Raw genomic sequence first — 26,806 nt, 5'->3', positions numbered from 1 at the left:
GAATGTGTGGAGAACTCATCGGTGAGCAGTTGGCTGTGAGGTTAGGGCACACAGCTGTGCGCTTGTATTCGGGAGATAGTGGGTTCGCCCCACTGTTGGCAGCCCTCAAGATGGATTTCTGTGTTTTCACATTTTCACACCAGATAGATGCTGGGGCTATACCTTAAGGCCACGACATCTTCCTTCTAACTCCTAGCGCTTTCCTATCCCATCATTGCCATAAGAGCTGTGTCGTTGTGACGTAAAGCCAATTGTTAAAAAAACTGTGATCATCTCGCTTTTTACAGAACCACGATTGATTTATTCCCGATCTTTTGCATTCATTTTTTATTTTGGAATGAAGAATCTTGCAGAGGGAAATGTAATGTTTATTCATAACTTCCTGTTGCAAAAACAAAATTTTAACAAAGGCTTTGTGTCACTTGTTGCATATTATCACGCACATGGGATTGTAACTCGTAAAAAATAAACATAACCCTATTTTAATGTAGGCCTTATCTGAGACTGTGAATTCATTTGTTATGAAATAATTAATGCTGTTACCAGTCACAATTTGTATTCCACAATATTATACTTTGTGTATCAAATAGTGCACCAGTTCAACACATATGCATTGTGGAATAGACTGGAACAGTATTTCATAATTTAGAAACCACTTGACCGAGTTCATGTTTGGCAAGTGTGTACCTTCATTTCAACTTGCTTAAGTTTGAACTGCCAAAAACTAAAGAATGGGTAAACCAGCTCAATTATAAAATGAAGCCTGCAGAGTGTACTTAGTTTTTCTTATAGAAAAGTTCATTTAAAATTTTCTTCGCAACTCATGGTTTCAAAGGAAATTACAATTTTACATTTAAGACAGTGTCCCTGGACACTCGTCCATTAAGTGCTGTATGGCTGAGTGGATTGGAGTGATTCACTTTAAAAACTCGGCTGAAATTTGGTATGGGTGTATCTGAGATGTTCAACTCACACAGAAGATTATTTCAATTCTTTAACTTTTACAAAATGGCAGCCATTTGTATGTAGGAAAGTATTGAACGGTGACATCACTGAAAATCATGGTGTGTTCTCGTTGTGTATGTATATATCTCTCTCTCTTTTTGCAGGTGAATGCTCTAAATGACAGCCACCAGCAGTTGTTGGTCCACTGGGTTGGCGAGGGCTCAGACGTCATCATGTGCCTTGCTCGCGATCCAAGCCCTCATTCTCCACCACGTCCTTCGGCACTTTTCATCTCTTACAACTACGGTGATACGTTTGAGGAGAAGACCGAGAACTTTAAGCTGGATTCTGATGGACAATATGCATCAATAGACAAGTATTACAACCATCCGAAAGTAATCTCCCACGTGAGTAATTATTTCTTATTTTACTGTTAGATGGTATTGGTAATTATTGTTTTAAGGGGAAGTACAACTAGGCAACTATACTCTATATAACATTAATCAGAGAGAGAAAAATGAAAGGGATCAGATACTTCGAAAAATGAAGGTGTCGGTCAAAGGAAGACAGGGGCCATGAAGGGCGTGAAAATGAAAGACTCCCTAGGCCTCCATACGTAATACAAGAGTTGACCAAGGGAGGTTGGATAGGATAGATGAAAGTGAGGAGCGTGGCATAAGTAAGAGGAAGTAATACCAGGACTCGGCTAAGGGCCCCGTGGTCGCCAACCTACGTTCCAAAGTTCATAGCCCCTGGGGCTCCTTTTAGTCACGTCTTACAGCAGGAAGGGGATACCGTGGGTGTTGTCCTACCGCCCCCACCCACAGGGAGATTTTACTGTTAAACGCTCGAGTAACGTAGCTAATAAGAATGTTTATAACGGAGGTGCAAACAAGTACAGAAAATTTAGAGGCTTGCCAGAAAATCTACAGGCCAACTTACCCATTTACTATTTCGGTGTAATTTCTTGAGAAACCTGATTTGTTGTGTCAGTGGCACTGGCATATGGTTCAGTCTTATTAACCCGCAAGGGGTCGCACGCCGAGTGTAATGTCATTTCGACCAGAAATCAATTAAACACTGTTGTAAACAAGGTTGGGTTTACAAAAAGCACAACTTCTTTATTTGCTTCACATGTAAAATTACAATATTTACACTAACAAAACTGAAAGTTATCTCGAAGCAAATTGAACTATGAATTTGGAGAAAGAGTCTGTCTTTGTACACTATATACACGTTGGAGTATTCACGTTCACTACTATTTCGGAAAGATAGTCTTTGTGACATGAAAAGTTCTTGATAGTCGAAAACTATCACAAGCACTGACGTAAAAATCTCAGAGAGTCCTTCCTTGTTGAAGTGTCTGAGTTCATTAACGTAAGTTCAATGACTGAAGAGTTCCTACTTAGCGAAACTAAGTCGATAATGGGAGCTTGCATTAGCTAGGGAATGATAGTGGTATATAATGGTAAGACTGGGCATGGACAGCGGAATAGGCAAGAGGAGCGGTGACCCGAGGTGAGACCTCTTACTGCCAGAAATTCAGTCCACCTGGCCGAAGCACATTTTCAAGAGGAGTAGCCTCCGTGCTCGACGTAGGGTGTATTCTGGAGCTGGACACCGGGGTCAGTGGGCGTCTGGACAGGCTAGGAGCTCCTTTATATAGCACACACGACGTTCCAGGCACGCACACTGAGGGCTGCGCGTCGAGGCTCGAAGAATAACACACTGGCACGCGTGTAGCTGGCTGGCGGATCGAGAAGGGAGCGACGGACATACAACAAACACCAAACACTTAATACGCTATTTATTGTTACAGTTGTACCGGCTGGTACACCTCTACGCCGCACATTTGAATTTTCCACCTTAAAGTACTCCTCTATAGGAGAAACTCTGAACTTTAACAACTGTATCAACTCATAAGTTTTCTCAGAAGATGTCTCTACCGTAAATTTTGTGATTATGAAGTTGTCAGTACTGTGTGGAGTTCAACTTGTTTTGTTTTCTGTTGATCAAGTAGTGTGGACATTCTCTGATAGATCTCTCTACAAAAAACTATGACCATGCACCCTGGCGCGAAGTGGAAGAACTTCATATGAAGACTAGCTGATGTACCCGTGCTTCGCTACGGGATTCTCAGAAAGACTGTCTTTGTGATTTTCCTACCCGAAGTCGTCAGAAGGAATGTAGTGATTAAAAGCAATGTTATATAAAATACTCGATCAAATTAATAAACAGCACATTTCCTCATTTTTAACGAACAGTACTACGGTGCCGATCTAACAGTCCAAAGTTCCAGTGCATCACCCGACCGCAGACACCCGAGAACACTCCTCTGTCACTACTCCGTTAAATATGCGCACTGCTCATTCCAATCAGTGCCTCAGAGTAGGAATTGAATAGCTCGAATGCTATGATGAACCAGTTTGTTACATATCAGTAGTATCTAACTCCCCAGTTACTACCCGCCAATTTTCAGGCAGGCTGTTATATTCGGTATGACAGAGTGAGTTGGCTGTGCGGTTAGGGTAGCATAACTGTGAGCTTGGATCCGGGAGGTAGTGGGTTTGAACTCCACTGTCGACAACCCTGAAGATGGTTTTCCGTCGTCTCATCACGCCAAGAAACTGCTGGAGCTGTAACATAATTAACGTAGGGGCTGCTTCTTTCCCAATTCTAGCTCTTTCGTATCCCATCGTCGCCATGAGTCCTATCTGTGTCCGCGCGACGTAGAGCAAATTATATAAAAAAACTCGGTATACAGCAGTAATCCCATGTATCGGGGATGAATGGCAATAGAGACACAAAGCAAATCACAACAAACAGTGGTGAATGTAATGTTATTGTTGATCAATGTTATGAGCTTTCTGTATTGTAGGCCTTCACATTCAGTTTTCTTTCGACTCTATAATATAAGGCCGTCTTATAAAATTAATTATAGCGTAGACTGTAGTTCCTTTTTCCCCGACTTTACATACTGATTTTCATTTAATTCTGTTTACCCATTTTCTCGTGACGGCGCTGATATGATCTTAGCAACAAAAATCCATATTCATGAATATCTCCGTTATCGTAGCTGGTACGGTCAAAATGTATAAGATATAAATGATCGGAAATTTATTACTATGTAACTTCATTTATATAGCAGTTGTCAATAAGACCACTAATAACACAAATATTCGAGAAGGGCCTTCCCCATAACTACCATTTCGCTCAGCGTGAATTAAGTTATTTATGGCCGAAATTGTAGCGACTTATTCCTCGACTTTGCATACCGATTTTATTTACGATGGGACAACTAATAACAAATATTTGAGAATAACATTTTAGGCCTTCCCCTAAACTACTGTTTCTCTCAGCGTGGATAAGATTATTTATGGCGTAGATTGTAGCGACTTATTTGCCGACTTTGCATACTTATTTTAATTAAGATAGGACCACTAATAACATAAATATCTGCGAATAAAATTTTAGGCCTTCCCCTAAACTACCATTTCTTTCAGAATGAATAAGATTGTTTATAGTTTATATTGTAGCGACTTATTTTAGAACTTCACATACCAGTTTTCATTAAGATAGGACCACTAATAACATAAATATTTGATAATTAAATTTTCGGCCTTCCCCTAAACTACCATTTCTCTCAGCGTGAAAAAGATTATTTATGCCCTAGATTATAGGGACTTATTCCCGGACTTAACATACCGATTTTCATTAAATTCTTTTCAGCCGTTTTCTCGTGATGCGTGTACATACAGACAGACAGAAATTACGGAAAATTAAAAAATGCATTTCCTTGTTACTATGGACATGACTGATACAGAAATACCATCCTTTTTAAATTTTGAGCAATGTACAGACAAAACTCTTATTTTATATATATAGACATTTTGTATTCATAAGTTTGTTCTTTACTAAATTTCGTTCTTTCATTTGTGGGTTGGCAATATAAATCTTTTCTTTCCACCAGTTTTGAACTTAGCCAATCCAGAATTTCTGTAATTAATTTTTGACCAATCGTGTCTTTCTTCTTCGATTTTGATGTGTAACTGTAAGCTACCCAATAAACGACTGTGGGTGTGTCTTAATTATTCATGAAAGGTCTCAAATCTTCCCCGAGAGTATAAAAACTGCTGATTTTCCTGTCTCTCGGCCACTCGAACATCATCTAGCTTAGTGTATGGAAGTGTAGCAGGGGGCGGGTAGCGCCTCTTCCGTCGGGCAGCAGCTCTTCACAAAGGTAATGGCCGTTTAACATCTCTATTTTCTTGCTAGCTCTGCAGTTTAACCCTCGGGGTAGGTCCGAAACCTTTTTGATGTAACCTATCTGTCCAAAAATGTAACTTTTGCCGTTTTGATGTAAAATTTTCATATAACTTTAACTGTAAATCGGGGATAGTGAGTGCTTTACCCTCTCGAGCTCCTCCTCATTTTGAATTTGAGGTGAGTACGTTTTCGTAACCGTTCTACTCTTCCTTAATGTGTTAAATTTATTCTGTATACGAGTCACCTCCATAGTTTGGGAATAGCCCCTGCTTCATCGGCCTAGTGCCTCGTAGGTTTTTAGAAGTTTCATGTAGGAGTGCATATTCATGCCTCCATTCAGATTTTCATTTTGGGCCATTAACTTAACCTATTATTTTCCTACTAAGGCCCATTAGGTTGGGTACGAGATATCCCTGTTTCTTTGTAAATGTGCCTTGAGGGCAGTTAATAGTAAAGTCCGTTGTGGCCTTTGATAGGCTCAGAACATTGAGAGCGGGTCAGCTCTTTTATTTGTGGTAAATGTGCCTCTAGGAGGCTTGACATTGCTAGGTGGGAGAAAGTGCTCCATGTAATGAGGGGATTTCTGCCCTTTGGTAATATGTGGTTGTGAGCTAAGTGCTCAGAAATTGTAAAAATTAGGGCTTGTGGCCCAGATTGTTAAAATATCTCTAAATCTTGGCTTTCCTGGTATTGTACCTGATTTGACTTGTTGTTACTTGTTAAAATCTGAAGTTTTATGTGAAAATTGTTTTTGAAAATATAACCTTTAATGCAATTTTAATCAATATCTCAGCTTTGTAGTTAGACCCATTCCCACCCGCACCTTCTTTCACCTCTGCATTCCACGGGTAACCCCGTAACAACAGTAATATAAGATAATACTATGTAAACACAGCAAACACTTTAACATAATAATTATAATAATAAGATTGCCTCTCGCTGATGAAATTGGAAAAAAAAAATCAAGTTTTGTTTATGGAAAATCCTTTTAAAATGATGTTTAATTTCCATTAACACACATCTAGACAATGCTCCTTCTCCCTGTACTCAGCAATGAATGATAACAGTGCACTTCCTGCATTATAAATAAATCTACGCCATGAGTCACGTACGGTTGAATAGAACGAAGACGGGTAACGTGAGGAGTCCCGTGCGAACGAAACTACCGGGTAGCCAGCTTGTCACTCACTGAAGGAGTAGAGAGGGATGTGGACGAGTCCATTGAAAGGTACTGAGGGGTAGAAAGTATAATAAACAGTGTTCGCGGAAGGATTGATCAAAATAAACAGAAATGGTTGAAACGGCCGGATGTGACTCCTCACGGTTTGATAGTCATTCAATTATTATTTCAAATCGTATTGCCCATGTGGGTATATTTTATGCAATTTATGTAACTGAAATCTTCAGTCTTATGTCAAAGAAGGTAAAAATATTTGTTTGATGGAACATACTGCTGGTTACGGAAACAAACTCATTATATGTAATTTCTTAAACAAAATTCACAAATGAGAGATGGAAGGTAACCTTTGCCTGCTTGCTTGCTCGCTGGTGAATCGAGGAATATGATGTACTAGTATGCATCTGATTGCATATACATGTCAGAAGGCTCAGGTCTAGCTGTAGAATCACAACTGTGTTGGACATCACAAAACCAAAACATTCATTGTAGAATGTACATACAGATGTTGATTCCCATAGGGAATTCAAAAATAATAAAGGTGTTTTTATTATTTATTATTTTTGAACTGTAAATTTTCATTATGGACCGAAAATGAGATTTATAACATGTAATCCCATTGGGAACCCAAAACATTTGTCCCTAATGAGCAAATTGATAATACCAACTAGCTGATGTACCCGTGCTTCGCTACGGAATTCTACATTGTATAAAGAATTCTAGGTTAGGTAGTGTACACGTTATGAGCAAGATTGTCTTAAATTGTATAGCTCTTAACGTTACCCTAGAAATGCGACGGGAGGTCACCAAATATATTTTCTCATATGAAGACTGAGGGAATTTTCGCTGTAATGGTAGGCCCAATTTCATAACATCTGTCACAATCAGGTTGGGATGTTTTCATTATGATGCCTTTTTTACATCCTCAGAAAGACTGTCTTAGTGGTTTTCCCAACTGAAATGAACATACACTGACGTCAATAGGAATGGCGCGATTAAAAGCAATGCTTTCATATTATGAAATACTCGTTCAAATGAAACACCACACATTTCCTCACTTTTAACGAACATGACTACGCTGCCTGTCTAACAGTCCAAAGTTCCAGACCTGGAATGACTAAACCGCAGACAGCCGTGGTCCATGAACACTCTTCGGCTTTCTTCGCCGGGGAGAGGGTCGAATAGTGGAGACTCCCAGGCAAAAACTATGCCCAATTACTATTCTGTTTCCTAGGAGTACCCGATGAGTCGGAAAATATCAATTCACTACACTGGCGGCGGAAAAATCTATCTGACTTGAAGGCAAATTTTTCCTCCAAGCCAGAAGAGAAACCCCCTCTTCACTGTTAGTGATTGTAGCGACGTGTTCCTCGACTTTGCATACCAATTTTTATTAATATAAGACTACTAAAAACATAAATATTTTAAAATTAAATTTTAGGCCTTCCCCTAAACTACCATTTCTATCAGCGTGCATAAAATTATTTATGGCCTAGGTTGTAGCGACTTATTCCCCGACTTTGCATACCGATTTTCATTAAATTCTCTTTGGCCGTTTTCTAGTGATGCGTGTACATACATACAGACAGACGGACAGAAATTACGGAAATGTAAAAAGTGAATTTCCTAGTTGCTGTTGACATGACCTATACAGAAATACCATTAATTTCAAATTCTGAGCAATGTACAGACAAAACTCTTATTTTATATATATGTAGGTATTAATGGTCCGTTATTGGACATTATAAAAATTCCAGCTCATTCCTGGTTGCCAGCGTTTCACCCTCATGTGCCAAGCTGGGCGCATCAGCCGGCACCCAGCACACCCACCAAGATGCATGGCTAGTGCACACCTTGGAGGCCACTTCGTAGGTCACTTGAAGCCACCGGCAGTGCCAATGCACCACGAGAGACTCCGTCTATGTCCAATAACAGACCATTTATATTGGTATTATAAATTTGTTCATTCGGGACAAATGTTTCGGATTCCCTATGGGAATCGACATCTGTATCATCTGATAGCCGGGCAGGCATCAATTTCTGGTGGAGAGGCAGTCTCTCTTGTGGTGCATTGGCACTGCCGGTGGCTTGAAGTGGCCTACGCAGTGGCCTCCACGGTGTGCACTTGCCATGCGTTTTGGTGGGTGTGGTGGGTGCCGGCTGATGGGCCCAGCTTGGCACATGAGGGCGAAATGCTGGCAACCAGGAATGAGTTAGCTGGAAAATTTATAATGTCCAATAACGGACCATTTATATTTGGAATGTAAATACTTCGGAGATTTCCTTTTAAATCGTATTGCCCATGTTACTGGAATGTGTGTGGGCGTCCTGTTATTTGTATCTCTGGTTTATCATAACACAAATAATTCACTTTGCTCTAGACTGTGGGCTTCCCTCTCACCTCTGCTGCAGATAGAGCAGTTCATTAGTATGGTCTGCACTGGCCATGTATGTACAATGGAGACCATACCTTCCTGGAATAACCTACAGGTATCCAGAAGAAAGTTGTGTTCTCCCCAGAAATTGTCAGCTGCATGACAGGTTTGAGTAGCTGGGCGGGAAGTACTGCGTAAAAAATGAATATGATAACATTTCAGTTTATTCCCTTCAGGGCATTAACAGTATCACAGGTAAACATTAACTGCAAAATGGAAACAATTTGATGTTATCGTGTACAAGACATTTTGAACATTTTGAACTTCTAGTATTCTACTGTTTGTTCATAATCGTGTAAAACCGGGGCTTACCACTGCGTTGCTGTGCAGTGCCATACAGGTTTGTGACATCATGCGGAATAATTGCTTGCATGCTATTCCATGTTAATTAAAGAAACTGCTCGCACACAACACAACATGATAGTCAATCTGAATATTTCAACCTCCATCCCATTAATGCAATTCTGCTGACAATATTGAAGATTTATCATTTAAATAAACAATTTTATATTATTTACATTTTAATTTGGAGCACCCAGTGACTCAAATATGTGTTAATATTATGTAACTGCACATATCTAGGTTGCTAGCCAGATGGTCTGGCCGGTGCACCCATTGAAAAAGTCCTAGGGATAACGCTGGAGTTAAAAGAAGTTACAATTCTTGAACAAAATTAGATTATTGAATCTATGTAATGTAACTGTAAGGTTCAGTAATATTACAGTTCAAGTTGTCTAGATTTTAATCATAGTACAACCTTTTAAGTTTCTTCAATCTCTTGAAACATGAAATGCAAAATTAATGAAAATACAGTACTAACATGCCTGTAGAAAAAAACATGAATAATAGAATGGCACGTTTCATGCTACAAGAACATCCTCAGATTCTGTAAAATTGGCTGGCCTGTTTGATATATTATGAAAGACAGAAATTATTTTCATAACTACATAAAAAAAGAAACAATAAAACAAACTCAACCTAACCAATAAACAGCTGTGATAGACCTTAACAACCGTGGCAAACTTATTGAATTCCACCTGAAATTACTGTAATGATGCTCTACCACTTGTCTTCTTCAAAAATAAGTTTTTATAAGTTCTTGAAACCGCAGATTCATCCGCATTGTTGGCATATATTTGATCTGGTGGGGGCTGGCTGTGTGGTATTGTTTTTCTTCAGAAGTTCCTGTTGTTTCCTAGCATTGCACTTGTCGATTTCAGACATTGTTGCTAAAACCGCATTACAACACCATGTTGGAACAGTCAAGTGCAGTAGATTCGCAGTTGACAGTTTTTATTTGACATTTCTTCATGTATTTAATGTTAAAAACTTCATAACTGGTCCGTATTGAAAAAAGATTTACAATTAAAGGATAAAAGTATATGATTTTTCACCTGTTCAATACAAATTCAAATGTGATATAAATTGAAATGTCACATTTTATTCAAAAATATTAGGGACCGGTTTCGGCATATTTATGCCATCATCAGCCTAAAGTTAGATAAACAAGGACACAAGTAAATTACATACATGTCAATACACAAATAAACTTTCTAACAGACTGGCCATTCATAATAGCTTTGATATGTACAAAATTTTGAATGTATAAAAACTCTCATATATACATATAAAATTCATGATAAAGGTAAAATTGATCCGTTTACAGTTCTGTGATATCTATCACCTGGTGATGTTTTTGCTACAATTGTGTGTAAAATAACAAAAGACGTCTTTTAAAAATACTTCTGTCTGAACAGTTTATACAACTAATAAAATTTGGGGTATTGACATTCCTATAGTATTAAAACTTTTTAGATGTTCTATCATGTGATAATACACCATGTATATAAAATTAGTAACAGTGTCCAGTATGTTATATTATAAAGGAGAACAGCTATTCGTTATTTAATGTTTGTTAAAAATAGTTCCTCATTGGAATATAGGCGGTGAGCCAAGTGAAATTGGTCGGCTTTGAAATTTAGCGGTAGCTTAGTTGTCAGGTTGTAAGATGGTTTTTAGTTTCCAAATCTCAGAAATAAAAAGAACATGCGAGTGGCTGAGGCCGTAGTTTCACGAATACGAGTTCACAAGACACTGTCATCAGGTGGTCAAATGCAATTGTAGAGGGATCTTGATTCAAAACGGACCTAAAAAAGATTGAAAACTGTATCAATATAACGTAAAGAGATCGCGATAGGAAATAAGCAGTTTTTGAAATAGAAACTCACCTCATGCACCTCATAACCAGCAGAAAGCTAAAGAGGAACTAACGCGGGATACTAGCGAGCATTGTGTCGGGCAACAAGCCGCAAGTACTAGCGGTTAATCGGGGCGTGTCCTGTAGGTGGAGGGGGAGAGGTTGCAGGAAGAGGCGAGTAGGGGTCGGGAGGGCATGGATTTTGGTAGGGATAATACGCTAACATGTTGCAGACTGTTTTATATAATGGCTGATTTTTAGGAATTTTGAGCTTCTTAATAATTGAAATAAGTACATCGAATAAGATAGTTGGTTTTTCAGTATTTCATTGAGATTAAAATTAGGGTTGTAATATTGGTCCAAATGAATAAAGCACTGCTCTGTAAGGTCTAAAAGAAGCCCTTTATTCATAACTTTGATGATATCTAAATCGTTGTTAATCCCATAGAAGTTGTGTTTGTAATCGTCCCTTTGTCTGCTTTGGTGATAATGATTTCTGAATTTTTAATTTTGTCCTTGAGTTGAAGAATCTTTTTCCTATCTGTAAGTTGTGTGGGAGTTATAAGCCATGTTGGTGTACTGAAAATATTGTTTATTTGCTTTTTAGTCTCATGTCTGGTTTCATCTTGGAAGTCAATGGACATTTTATTGATAGCTGATTCTGCCTCTATTGCCAATCTTTTGGCTATGTTTGCTACATTAAAGTTGGGCCAATTGTGTTTGGGTCCTTTCGATAGGATACCGATTTCCTCTTTGTCAAAGTTGGTTTCAGACACGGAATGCTACTGTTGTAATGAATCAAGTAGACTACATCGAAAAGACAAAAGCCTTTTTCACAGACGAATCCTTTACAATTATTGACAAAGATCCTACCCAGTCCATTCAAAGAAAATTAAAACAGATACTTAAAAATTTTTTACTGACAGCGAAAAGAACAAATTGATCAGCATGAATCCTGGTTTGCAAACTGTTAAAGCACAGCCCAAAATTCATAAAGATGGAATCCCCATATGCCCCATAGTAAATTTCAGACCGAGCCTACTTTACAAAACAGCTCAATTTATCCAACAGTTTTTGAGCAAACACTACACTTTCCAGGCAAATAAATCCATTAAAAATACTCTTGAATTAATCCAACGTTTGAACAACTTTAAACTACAACCATACTATACCATGCATTCATTTGACATCACCATGTATACAAACATTAAACCGGAGAAAGTTACAATTATTTCAAGAAATTTACGATCTCATAGCCAACTCAGCCAACTTGAAATAACGGATTTCATGTCCTTACTAAAATTTTTAACTAACAATAATTATTTCATGTTCAACAAAGTAATATACAAACAGGACGGACTAGCCATGGGTTCGCCGGCATCTGGTATTCTTGCCAATATATACCTGGATTTCCTAGAGTACACTAAAATAGAAAAGGATAAGAAATTCAACAATATAGTCTTTTGGTCTAGATTTGTCGATGATACATTTATCATAATGGAGCAACGCAACACTGATGCAATTACCACCTTAGCACACCTTAATGACATTGATACGAATATTAAATTCACTATAGAATCCGAAACCAATAAGGCTCTCAACCTTTTAGATTTTAACTATTACCAAATTCCCAACTACATTTAAATATAAAATCTATAGAAAACTGATGCATACAGCTACAACTATTCATCAAGACTCTTCGCATCCCCCTTGCCATAAATGTGCCACCTATAATAGTCTAGTACACCGTGCTTATAATATCCCCATGTCCAAAGCAGATCTTAACAAAGAACTCAATACTAAACGTAATATTGCACTGCATAATGGTTTTAATCAAGGTTTCATAGAACGTATAATACGTAAATTTAAACACCGACCCAAAACTTGCCTACAGAAAGAAAAAACGAAACCAGTAACATATGCAACTTTTATATTTAACCCGGATATTTACCGTGTAACTAACTTATTCAAATAGAAGGTCATGTATATTGCCTTTAAAACCAATAACAGAAATCTTGATATATTCCACAACTCCAGCCGTGTCAACTTTCTTAACCCTTTCGACAGGTCAGGCATATACAGATTTCACTGCAACGACTGTTCCAGTAGTTATTTTGGACAAACAGGGAGATCCTTCAAAATTAGGTACAACGAACATATTAATGCCATTAAATACAAAAGATTTTCAGCCATAGGACAACATATGCATGATTACAAACACAACTTCTACGGGATTAACAACGATTTAGATATCATCGAAGTTATGAATAAAGGGCTTCTTTTAGACCGTACAGAGCAGTGCTTTATTCATTTGGACCAATATTACAACCCTAATTTTAATCTCAATGAAATATCTGAAAAACCAACTATCTTATTCGATGTACTTATTTCAATTATTAAGAAGCTCAAAATTCCTAAAGATCAGCCATTATATAAAACAGTCTGCAACATGTTAGCGTATTATCCCTACCAAAATCCACGCCCTCCCGACCCCTACTCGCCTCTTCCTGCAACCTCTCCCCCTCCACCTACAGGACACGCGCCGATTCCCCGCTAGTACTTGCGGCTTGTTGCCCGACACATTGCTCGCTAGTATCCCGTGTTAGTTCCTCTTTAGCTTTCTGCTGGTTATGAGGTGCATGAGGTGAGTTTCTATTTCAAAAACTGCTTATTTCCTATCGCGATCTCGTTACGTTATATTGATACAGTTTTCAATCTTTTTTTATGTCCGTTTTGAATCAAGATCCCTCTACAATTGCATTTCACCACCTGATGACATAGTGTCTTGTGAACTCGTATTCGTGAAACTACGGCCTCATCCACTCACATGTTCTTTTTATTTCTGAGATTTGGAAACTAAAAACCATCTTACAACCTGACAACTAAGCTACCGCTAAATTTCAAAGCCGACCAATTTCACTTGGCTCACCGCCTGTATTCCAATGAGGAACTATTTTTAACAAACATTAAATAACGAATAGCTGTTCTCTTTTATAATATAACATACTGGACACTGTTACTAATTTTATATACATGGTGTATTATCACATGATAGAACATCTAAAAAGTTTTAATACTATAGGAATGTCAATACCCCAAATTTTATTAGTTGTATAAACTGTTCCGACAGAAGTATTTTTAAAAGACGTCTTTTGTTATTTTACACACAATTGTAGCAAAAACATCACCAGGTGATAGATATCACAGAACTGTAAACGGATCAATTTTACCTTTATCATGAATTTTATATGTATATATGAGAGTTTTTATACATTCAAAATTTTGTACATATCAACGCTATTATGAATTGCCAGTCTGTTAGAAAGTTTGTGTATTGACATGTATGTAATTTACTTGTGTCCTTGTCAATTTATATCACATTTGAATTTGTATTGAACAGGTGGAAAATCATATACTTTCATCCTTTAATTGTATTTCTTCATGTAGGTTTTTAGTGTATCCTTGTACTGTGTCTTTGGTCCTGCATGCCATCTTGGAGCATCCTTTAGCTGGGAATACAGAATAAATGTTGGCAAATGGAATTCAGGCCTACGAACAATGTAGCCTGTCCAGTGGAGTTTGCTTCTTTCAGAACACTGTTAGTGCACCAATCTTGTCATTTCACTCTCAAGATTCTTCCCAGGCATCAGTGGTGATATTTTTCTAGGCATCATATGTGACTTCTGTAGATAGTCCACGCTTCACACTCGTCTGGTATAACAATAGCTTGGTCTGAGCACTGATATTTTTATTATCGAAGACCCTTGCCCGAAGGCAACCAGAAGCACGTTTGGGGCAGTATTGGTTTTCGGCATGTACATTTGCATTTGCTGAGAGATTGCTCAGTGTTCTGCGGAACTGTGATTGTATGGCACCTGATGATAGAGTTGAGTGCAGGTTGGTGAAGGATCCGAGTCTTCTGGATATTACAGCTTAGACAAATGCTATCAAATGTGTTTAAGATTGCTTGTTTTGAGTTGGCAAGAACATTTCAGTAATGAAGGTTGTGGATACTTTTGTTTTAGGCTCGCAGTCTGCTGAGATTGAATAAACCTCCATCAGCCCTGTATTGTATGTCTACGCCCTTTGGTAGTTTTTCATCAAGGTGAAGTTTATTCCCAGAGTGTAAGCTTGCTTCTCTCCAGGACTATTGTTGCCAGTATTATCATGCAGCAGTCTAAGCATGTTAATGTACTTCGGAGGGCAGCCTATCTTAGGATTTTCCAGAGGGCGGCTCTTTTAACAGAGTTAAACGCTTCAACAAGATCTATGAATGCCATGTGTAGAGGACAGTATTGTTCTTTTGTATTCTTCTCTTGTATTCAGCACAGATAATCATATTTGTTGTACTGCGATTGGGCCAAAACCCTCATTGTGTTTGAAGTAAACAATTTTCAGCAAGAGGCATCAGGCAATTGGATAGAATCCAAGCAAGTATATTTCCGCTATCAGAGAGAAGGCTTATTCCACGACAGTCAGCGCAGTCAGTTCTATCTCCTTTCTTTGAAGATGGTAACTCTTTGTACATCTCTGAGATGGGGAGGAATGATTTCAGAGTTCCGAGTTTTGACATTGGACGTTAATATATGTTCAACAAGGATTCGGCCACCTTCTTTTAAAAATTCTGCTGGAATTACATCTCATGCAGCTGCTTTATTGTTTTTAAGTTGTTAAATAGCTTTTTCAATTCGTTGTAAAGAGGAAACGTCACCAAGATGAGGTTTTGTAGGATCTCGTGGAATTTTTGAGAGTATTGCTTTATTGATTTCCAGATCCTTGTTGAAGAATTTGTGGGAAGGGTCATTCCATCAGGAGTTATTGGAAGCGCTGCCTTTTAGAAGTGGGTTTATGCCTGTAGTTGATAGGCCGTATATGGTTTTAGTCATGCTGAAGGTAGCGCGAGTGGTGTTAGTTTCTGCTAGCTGTTGCATTTGTTGAAACTTCATTGTCCTCCATCTGTTTTTGAGATCTCTAGTCTTTCTGTCTACATTGGCTTTCGGTTCTTGATATTCTCGTTTTTTGTTTTTTGTTTTTTGGAAGGTTAGCCAGGATTGTTCTGCTAAGCTTAGTATGCTGTTCTCTTTCTGTTTAGAAGAGTGTGAATTTGATGTTTGATCTTACAGTATCCAACTAGTTCTGCTGACGGTATTGCAGTCTTAAGTGTCGTCCAGTGTTCTTCATAGTTTCCAGGACGTTTATCTGCTAGCCTCTGTCAAGAATTGCTGAAATTTTGCTTTAGTGTCGCAATCCTTGAAATGATTTCAGTTTGGTTCTTGCAGGTTTTCTTTGTTTCCGTCGTCGTAAATGAATGTGAAGGTTCATCACAGATTTTATCAGTTGGTGGTCAGTCGGCAGTTGTCAGCATTTGTCAGAACGTTCGTGATGAGTACATCAAGTTGATCTCGGGTACACACAATTACTTAATGAATTACATGCAAATGTTTTTGTACACCCGCCCCATTCATTTAAATAAAGCGCCTTGGAAAATGCCATCTTAAAACTAAAACTCACAGCAACTAACGCAAAAAGTTTGAACTTTCGTCTACATATGTCTCTACCAAAAACTTAGCCCTCTGGTGTGAAGAGGAATTATTAAAATTGTTAGGTAATATTTTAGTATAAAGTTTACTACACTGAGTTGATTATTCTTTGTTGTTGGTATGTTAAAGTTGACAATGCTTCGATCTCTTCCCGCCAACTTAAGATGTTGGCCAATAGAAAATTTTGTATATTTATTTTTCAGCCAATTATCGTTTTCTTGGATCTATTTAAATTACCCAATAAGAGTTTGGGGTGTGTTGGGCCTTAGCCCAGAGTTTTCTGGATCCTTCCTCTCGCGTATAAAAGCTGGCACTTTTTCAAGCCTCCTGGTCTGATTCATCGCTCCAGTCTATTGTGTGGTTGTGGGAGGAGGCGGGGTGCCTCGTTCATCATCGAGCAGACCAGCTGCTCAAGGTAATGGCAGTCCAGGGCCTGGTTTCATCAACACATGTTAAATATATACTAAGAAGTAGTTAGTTAATACGGAGTTAAAATTTTAACATCTTGCTAGGTTTCTTGCGTTTCATCAAACTTTTCTTGTGAAATGTTAACTAATCGAGTGTTAACTCTCCCAATATTGCGAACTGGTGCGAATCAAGGAGGCAGTGGTACGAACATGTTGTTTTACAGCGCACTCCGATGCGCTTTTGTTTGCGTACAGCTGTAAAATATGGCGCGAGAAGTGAAACGGAATCGTAGTTCTCATTTTTTCTCCTTTGAAAAAGAGTTGTTAATTGAATTAGTTAGTAAATGTATATAAGTTATTGAGTGCAAGCGCACGGATGACTTAATGATAAAAGAAAAGGGCGAGGCATGGGAGAAAGTCCGCGATGGTTTCAATGGGGTTAACAGATACTTTTTTAGTGGGTATCCACTGTCACCTAACAAAATCACTTTGTTAATTGTCCAACTTCAAACTGTGCTCCGATATGGGAGTTATTAAATATTATATTGTCGTGTGCAGAACCAGACCACCTAGCAAGTATATCCCTGATTTGGAGGTTAGGCTCATTAATCACCTGAACATTAACAGAGAAATATCCCTTCCGATTACGATATATTTCGGCCCAATTGCCTCCAGGTGATTGGATTCTTACATGTGTGTAATCTATTGCACCTAGAACAAACACTAGGAAAACGGCTTATTTCATAGAAGTCGCGGATAATTTGCTGAAGCTCTTCTACTGAAGGGAATGTAATGTTATATGCCTCCTCCTCATGGATGCTATTGCTGCAGACACTCGTCAAACAACTCTACTAACAGTGGGTTTAGAAATTCCAGCATTGTCTCCGACCATTATGTGAAAATAACCAGTAGCAAAAAATCGTAATATTATCAGTACCTGCAACATTGGAGAAAGAGGGTAAGTTTCTCTTCGTAGGATATTCTAACCTCACTCGAATTTCGTCAACAACCTTAGCAACGACTATTTTCGATAACCTGTATCTATGAAGAAATTCCGCATCCGTCAAATTTTCAAAAGTCATATCGTCGCTGAACTCTTCTTCGATCAGGATTGTTTTGTAAAAAATGTAAATAAAGCAATTCCGCATCGAAAGTGAGATTCACAGCAGCCATTTTGGAACAGGTTGCTAAATGCTAATGTTAGCCATTTAGCATTGGAAATGGCTGATGTTAACTTTAATACGCAGTTTAACATTTGTTAATGTTAACACTTGTTGATGAAACGCAAATTTTCTTAAATCGTATGTTAAAATGATTTTACACCTTGTTAAGTACTAACATGTGTTGATGAAACCGGGCCCAGATCTTATTAAGTGACTAGCTGACCCGACAGACGTTGTTCTGTCAAAAATAAATTACAATGGAACGACCTCAAATTCAGTTTGTACCGGGTGAGTTGGCCGTGCGGTTCGAACCCCACTGTCGGCAGCCCGTGTTTTCCGTGGTTTCCCATTTTTACTCCATGCAAATGCTGGGGCTGTACATTAAGGCCAGGCCGCTTCCTTCCTAATCCTAGGACTTTTTTATCCCATCGTCGCCATAAGACCTATCTGTGTCGGGTGTCGGTGTGATGTAAAGCAAATAGCAAAAAAATAGCAAAAATTCAGTCTGACTTCATGCAAAAATCAGAATAATGCAAATAACTAGATCATCAATATTACATGAGTTAATTTTCTACTGCCACCAAAAGTTAGTAACAAACTACTGGAAAAACATGTTTTCATTACCTGCAATATTAATATCCTGATTGTGAATAAGGAAATGCTGAAATAGGTCACAGCATATCACTACCCAGAAATAACCCTGACTGACTGTAACGTAGATGGGAACTGTTCAGCAGGTCTTCAAATCCCTTGCAGAGCCATAATTATCCTCCGTTGCAAATCAAGTAATTTGATAAGTTGATGGTGTGAAGATAATGTGGCAATGCTTACTCCTCTTTCTTCGTAGGAAATAACTAGACCTGGGATTTTAAGGCAAATGCCTATTTCGTTCCTTACGAAATAACATGATTTTTGTTAAATATGTTGGCGTTTCATGATAAATCCCTTACATTAATAGAGTTTTATAGTGCCCTAAAATGCCTATTTGGACCTTTAGAGCCTATTTTACTATTTTAGTGCCTAAAATGCCTATTTTCTACATTTAAAATAAAATTTAACTTCTGTAATTTTTACAATCACACAATGAACATCCCTGGAACAAGCAGAACATCAGAGGGTGGATTTTTCACAGAAATGTGCTCTTCCCAGACAACTGTCACCAAAGGAATGCTGAATGAAGGGTGGAGGTGGAGGATTAGCTCAGAAGAACAACAAGCAGGTAGTAAAGGACGTACTGTGTCGAGTGACGGGGTGAGGGGGAGGACTATCTGGGAAGAACAAGGAGCGGGTAATAAGAAGGGACATACTGCGTCAAGTCACCAGTGAAGGAACGTCTGTTTAAGTGAATATAGTTCATCATGCCTAAAACGAAATCTAAGAGTGCTCTTATACAACAATGGCTTGTACAATTTCCAGGGATGACCTTTGATGGCAAGATTATTTTCTGCCAGTACTGCAATAAACGGGTATGTGCATATATCTTAAATTTCATATTAAGCTAAAACCAAGGTTTTGATATTGGCTCCTCTAATTAATTGTAGAGACATAGCCCAGGCGACCTGGGTTCGATTTCCAGTATCGGCAGTAATTTAGAAATCGATGAGGTCTGGAACGGTGTTGACCCAGCATCGTCAGGACAACTGAGAAGCTACAGTGAGCAGGGGTCACGGAGGCAAGGCAATACAGCTGAGGGATGTATCGTGCTGACCACACGCCACCCAATATCTGCAGGCCATGAGCTGGGCAGAAACCGTTATTGAAAGCCAAGGCCCATCGGGGACTGTAGTGTTCTTGTTCTTAATGAACTTTAGAGTAATAATGGCTTAATTTAAATAGTTCAAAATTACACATTTTATTCAATAGCTCACCTTTTCTATTCATCATCTTAGTTTCTAATTGACATCACTTTATTGTGTTTTAGATTTCACATGAGAAAAAATGCCACCTTCAGCAGCATGCAGATACTGTCAGTCACAAAGCGAAAGCAGCCATGAAAAGTAACATTAGACAGACTCTGCCCACACAAACTATATCTCCTACAACCCATAATGGTTTCTATGCTGATATGTGTAGAGCCCTAGTTGCAGCAAATATCCCCTGGAATGCTGTGCATAATCCTGTTTTCAGAGATTTTTTACAGAAATACACCAAGCAGCACATCCCATCAGCATCTACATTAAAGAAAGCTACTTACAATGGGGTCATTTTGTCAATCAGGGAGGATATTGGGGAGTCTTGCATATGGTTGTTTGTGCACGAAACCACCGACTCTGTGGGCAGGTACATTGCTAACCTTATAGTAGGAAAACTGAAACCCAATCAGGCATCTACCGCTCACTTTCTTTGCTCTAAACAGCCTGAGAAAGTCAATAGTCAAAGCATTGCATACTTCTTCAACAAGGGGATGCAATTGTTGTATCCTGAGAGTGTTGATGATTCTAAAGTCCTTCTCCTTGTCTCCGATGCTGCTTCCTACATGATTGCCACTGCACCTCTCCTCAAAACTTTCTATCCTTCTTTAATTCATGTTACTTGCATGGCCCATGCCTTTCATAGACTCGCAGAAACAGTTAGGGCCGAGTTTCCTGCAGTAAATACTCTTATTTCAACAATGAAGAAAGTGTTCTGTAAGGCTCCATCAAGAATAGCCATCCTTCGAGAGAAACTCCCCTCCATTCCCCTTCCACCACAGCCAATCATCACCCGTTGGGGTTCCTGGATGGAAGCTGCCCTGTATTATGCAGAACATCTTGAGGAAATCATGACTGTGATAGGCAATTTGCCTTTAACGGACAACTCTGCATGTGTGTCGTCTGTCAAAGAGCTGTTAAATGATTGTTCCAGTGTTCAGAGAGACATTGCGTATATTCAGGCAAATTTTTCGTTTCTTCCAGTCGCCATTACAAAATGGAGGAAAAAGGAAACAGTCTCAAACAGCAATTTTCTCTATTTGAGGAAGCTGAGAATAACATACAAAGTGCTAGGGGAAAGGTAGGGGATAAAATAAGAGACAAGTGGTCTAGTGTACTGCAGAAGAACCCAGGTTATTCAGTGCTGAAAAGGGTACATCAGGTAATGGATGGGGAAAAGGTAGACTTACCAAGTGAAATTGAATTGAAAAATGTAGGTAAATTTCCCTATGCCCCTCTAACATCTGTGAGTGTGGAGCGCTCTTTTTCTGATTTCAAAATTATTTTAACAGACAAAAGACACCGCCTTACTGTGGAAAATTTGGAGAAGATTATTGTTATGTACTGTAAAGCAAACTACGAATAAACGTACTGTAGGAATGTTCCTCACAAATAATAAACACGTACTCCATTCGCGTTTACACCGTTATTGGATGCCTACAGTGCTGTAATTGTGTACAGTGATTTTAGTATTAAGGTTTTAGATCAGTACTGATAATGATGTATCATAATCCATAACTTTTTTGACACATAACTTTTTAATATTGTTTTTTATAAATGTCTTTTTTATTCTGTCCTAATTTTGCAGTTATTTCGGTTAAGAATAGGGATACCACGTTTTTTAAAGTAAAAGAGTATCACGTTACAGTTTAAGTGTATATTGTAATATTTTAAAGTCTATTTCCTGCCTATCCACACATTTTAAAAACATATTTTAAGTGCCTATTTTCTCTTTTAAAAGCCTATATACTTGTTTTAAAAGCCTATTTTAGGCGCCTAAAACTAATTTTTTTAGAGCCTAAAATCCCAGGTCTAGAAATAACTATCATAGTAAACACTGATTCCAATCAACACTATGAAGATATTTTTCATTGTATTTTTTTTTTGTTTGATTACCTGGTGCGTAAACAAAGAAAGTTGATGGTTTTCCATCACGGGAACAGGCAACATATAACTGGCCATGTGAGAAACATGGGTTTTCAAGATTAATGCCGCAAACATTCAATGACTGCCCCTCGGATTTATTTATGGTCATAGCAAAAGCGAGCCACACTCGTAACTGCAGTCATTTAAATTCAAATGGTATGTCAGTCTGAATCATACGGATGCGTGGTATCAAAACATCTTCTCCTTTATGCTTCCCCGTTAGAATAATTGAAAAGAAAGTAATATGGGTGATAAGTCTGTTTGTTATATGTTACCTTGAATGTTGGCATGAAATTGTCTCGAAGTACATTTGTTGACCCAATGAAGTCATTTGAAAGCAGTTGTTATATTTTTGGATATTTGTAAGGAAATGTATGGAATCTGTTCCTGTTCCTGAAACCAATGAGTGCAATGGATCTGGTGGTGGAATCAATGGCACTAATTTCACTTTGCCATTTGCGCAACACAATACAGTGGCTTCTTTTTTGTATTTCACTGCCTTACAGTTTTGGCAAACTGAGTTCATAGAACCAATAACAACGCATTGGTAGGCACTGTAGTCAATTGAAACATGGTAACTGAAAGCAGCTCGATTCAAACTTGGAAGATTCTTAGCTGAACGACGCGCTGCACGGGTTTGTGATATCCGAATTCTTTCAGTTTCATTTTGCTCTTCACGTTGTTGTGCAGTCCGATTAGACTCAAAATTAGCTTGGCTTGTAGCATTTCGAGTTCTTCGACCGAAGTTGCTCCGCCCGAGTCTTATAGGCGGCGTGAGTCTTGAAAGGAGTATACTGTATATGGAAGCACACACAAAATAAACCAATCAGCCAATGAAATCGATGAACTTGTTTGTTGAGAAGCGAAGATTTAAAAACAATCAGGGTAGACAAAGGTCTCCAACTTTGTAACAAAACACGACACTGCGTACGACTGTCTGGAGAGCGTACGCGCGAAAGCAAAACCCAAAGAGGCATTCTTCCTGTCACAACTGAGAACTAAGCAAGATAAGAATTTGGGGTTTGTTTTAAAAATAACTTCCCTATCTGAAGACCATTTGTCTCGCTTTGACCCCTCGTGCAAATTCAATAGTAAAGAAGTTGGCCAGCGACTGACTTGATCGTGTCTACAAATAAAAATCTCTGAACGTGACTGAAAAGAAACACAAATAGTGCATGTTCTTATCGTTAAATTTAAAAACAAACTTATCTACGTCGGGCTGAAATGTTTCTTTACCAGCAGTGAAAAAATTACAAATATAGTGAATATAATTAGGAGTTAGGACATGATAAGTTCTAAGCAATGAAGATTTTGCATTTGAGGTAACATTCCATTATATTAACATTTTCACACTCAATTATTTTGTAAAGCTTTCTTTTGTTAACGGCATCAAATGCGGGTTGAAATTTTGTACATAATCCGATATTCACCCATTTTAGCCGATAACGGTGAGATGTACGGACATGAGAGGAGGACAGCGCTAAGGAGAGACCAACAGTTTGAATGGAAAAAGAGAAATGGGGTTTTCACGTTTTTCCTGCCATTTTTTCCAATTTTTCTCTTCGTAAAAACCTTACTCAGACTTCGACGAATATTTGGAAAAAAGAATAAGCCGAATTAGTCGAGCCGTTCCCGAGTTTTGCGCTTACCAACACATTTAGCGATTCAGTTTTATTTATATAGATTGTCTTTGAGAGCAAGCTCGAGGGGAAGGCTCCAAATCTTAATAATCTAACTTCAGTTTTCGTAAAATGTAAATTTCAATCTTCTAATGTAAATTTCAAAAAAGCCTAAGAAACTTAACCATAATCAGGGAATAGAGAGTGTGATACCCTTTCAAATCCCCTTCACTTTGAGTTTGAGGTGACTATAGGATTTTGTAACTGTTTTCTGTTTGTAATCTGGTAAATAAAATACTATCTCCATCTAATCACCTCAGTAGCATAGGCTTAGTCTCTGTATGTTTAGGCCACAAGCCCAAATAGAGTTTTAACCATTTAATTATAAACTTCTAGGAGTGCAAGAGTTCGCCTCTACACAATTTTGATTTTTTAGCCAGTAATTGAACCTGTTGTTTTTCCACAAAGGCCCGGTAGAATTGGTATTCGATACCACTGTAAAATTCTATTTTATTCCTTTTATGTAAATATATCGGATTGTTGAGTCTAGAAGACAGCTAATACTGTTGGTTAAATGTAGGTTGTGCCTAGAGAGGCCTTGGAAGTGTGAAATTTATAGAGCAAAGATGCTCTGGTTATAAATGTAAAAGGCTGTTAAGTTATAAGGTTCGGAGCACAATCTCCTAGACAAATTGGTAGAGCAAGGAGGCTCTGAATGTGATGTAGAAGGTGTTGGGAGATCCATCTCCTTGACTTTTTTGAAGGGAGCCGCTGTGCTCTTGCAGGCTGTATAATTAGGGAGCTTAAAGCTCACAATTTTTAATTAAGGTTTCTCGGTTTTTACCCCATCTTATGGTCTTTTGTATCTGAATTTTTAAAAGTTTAAAAAAAAAAGATAGCTGAGATAGAAATATAACCATAATTTTAAAGTTTTAATTCTATCTTCTGATTGTCCGTTCTTGACTCATTCATTTCACCTCTGTCCACCATGGTATTCCTGTAACAAGTGGTAGCAGAGCGTGGTTGAATGGGTCTGGATAAAGCCCCTTTTGACGGATAATCATATAAATTGTTGCCATTAATGCTTTCACGGCCCGTACTTATAGACATGATACTGTATAGGCTTTTGGGCTTGTGCCATGTCATGAAAATAAGGTGAAATTCTTAACGCTTCGCAGAAAACTGTGCTCTGCGTCCTCAGAAGAATTCTCGACTGTCCACGAGAAAGGCTTCTTAAACAATGACATTTTTGAATTTCGAACGTTATAATAGATGTAGAAGTGGAAATGGTACATTCATTCACCACCAGATGGCCCCTAGGACGTGGCACAACGCTAGCGTTCGAAGCAGAAGCTGACCGAACCATTACAATCAGGCTAAGCGGTTCACATAACGTGTTTGCGTAACATGTGACAGATGTAAGACATAGACATAAGCCTGGAATGAAACATCTGGCGACGAGGAACGTACGAATTTGGAAAACACTGAGATGAAATAACAATAGTGAAGGGGTAGGGAAGGGAACAACCTACGTAAATTCTTAATGGCTGGCAACCAGGTATTACTTAATTGATAGCTGGTGTCCGTGTTGAAATTGTTAGGATTACTACGTATTTCCACAGCTTCCTGTATATTCCTGGACCTGTAGTGTCTAGTGTGGGTAAGAGCTCGAGCATCTTGGAACATGACTTCACGATCCGACAATAGTGTGTGCTCAGCTATTGCTGATTTTTCAGGTTGGTTGAGACGAATATTACGTTCATGTTGTTTGATATGGGTACCAATGGACCTGCATGTTTGGCCGATGTATACTTTACCGCACGTACAGGGAATTTCGTATACCCCAGGATGTAAAAGTGGGGACAATTTGTCCTTGGTTTTACTCAGACTGTGAGCAGTTTTTGTGGCAGTGCCAAACACGGTTTTTATATTGTGTTTGCGGAGGACCTTGGCAATTCGATCTGTGGTGTTGTAAATGTACGAACAAACGGACAGAGTGGCTATGGGAAGTCCACTTTCGCCCGTAGTGGCTAATTTCTTTATGGAGCATTTTGAAGAGGAGGCTATTGCTTCGGCGCCCGTCAAGCCTATGATATGGTGGAGGTATGTTGATGATGTGTTTGTGATCTGGACAGAAGGTCCTGAGAAACTTCATTATTTCTAGACCACCTAAATCATTAACATCCATCAATAAACTTCACTATGGAGATAGAGTTGGATGGATACCTTCCTTTCTTGGATGTTCTAGTAAGAAAGAGCCATCACATATCCAGATGGAGATGGACACGCTCAAAGTCGCATTTAAGGCTAATGGTTACAGCGATTTGCAGATTCATAGAGCCCTACATCCCAGAGAAACGACCAAGCAAATCTCACAGAAGGAAGAAGTGAAGGGAACTGCCTATTTGCCTTACATTCACAACACCCACTCTTACCCACACTAGGTCCAGGATTATACGGGAAGCTGTGGAAATACGTAGTAATCCTAACAATTTCAACAGGGACACCGGCTATCAATTAAGTAATACCTGGTTGCCAGCCAGTAAGAATTTACGTGGGTAGTTTCCTTCCCTGCCCCTTCACTATGTTATTTCGTCTCGGTGTTTACCAAATTCGTGCGTTTCTCGTCGCCAGATGTTTCATTCCAGGCTTATGTCTGTCTTACACTTTTCATATGTTATGCAAACACGTTATGTGAACCGCTTAGCCTGATTGTGATGGTTCGGTCAGCTTCCGCTTCGAACGCCAGCATTGTGCCACGTCCTAGGGGCCATCTGGTGGTGATTGAACATACCATTTCTACTTCTATTATAACGTTCCAAATTAAAAGGTATCATTGTTTAAGAAGCCTTTCTCGTGGAAAGTCGAGAATTCTTTTGAGGATGCAGAGCACAGTTTTCTGTGAAACATTAAGAATTTCACCTTATTTTCTTGACTCGGCAGAAGCCCAAAAGCCTATACAATATCATATAAATTACTACCCAACTCTAAGAATTCTCTTGGGTGCTGGAATTTTTCCAAATTTCGTTAGATTTTTTTATCACTATGTCTGGTCTTCGCAAAGTCCTTGCACCTAGATATTTGCCTAGGGAGGAATTAATTTGAGCTTCTATGGTTGTGTTAGATATTGAGAAACTTAAGGAATCTTTAGAATTTCCAATTTCTATCCCAGTGTTTTGGGAGGAGGACATTGATGAGGTTCTGTCCACTATCACGGATAA

General features: G+C 38.6%; 1 protein-coding gene across 3 annotated transcripts in view; it reads left to right on the top strand.

Annotated features, from left to right (window-relative positions):
* Positions 1-26,806, top strand: part of LOC136883521 (sortilin-related receptor) — a 698,235-nt gene that overhangs the window by 114,278 nt on the left and 557,151 nt on the right. For all 3 annotated transcript variants that reach the window (XM_067155885.2, XM_067155884.2, XM_068229722.1), the window contains exon 2: positions 1,110-1,352. In XM_067155885.2, coding sequence (XP_067011986.2) covers positions 1,179-1,352 — 174 coding nt within the window. In that variant the 5' untranslated portion in view covers positions 1,110-1,178. The remainder of the gene's footprint in view (positions 1-1,109; positions 1,353-26,806) is intronic.

Source organism: Anabrus simplex, chromosome 11 (assembly GCF_040414725.1).
Source record: "Anabrus simplex isolate iqAnaSimp1 chromosome 11, ASM4041472v1, whole genome shotgun sequence".
NCBI classification, from domain to species: domain Eukaryota; kingdom Metazoa; phylum Arthropoda; class Insecta; order Orthoptera; family Tettigoniidae; genus Anabrus; species Anabrus simplex.
The sequence above is the reverse complement of the archived record's forward strand: the minus strand, read 5'-3'. Positions and strand labels throughout refer to the sequence as shown.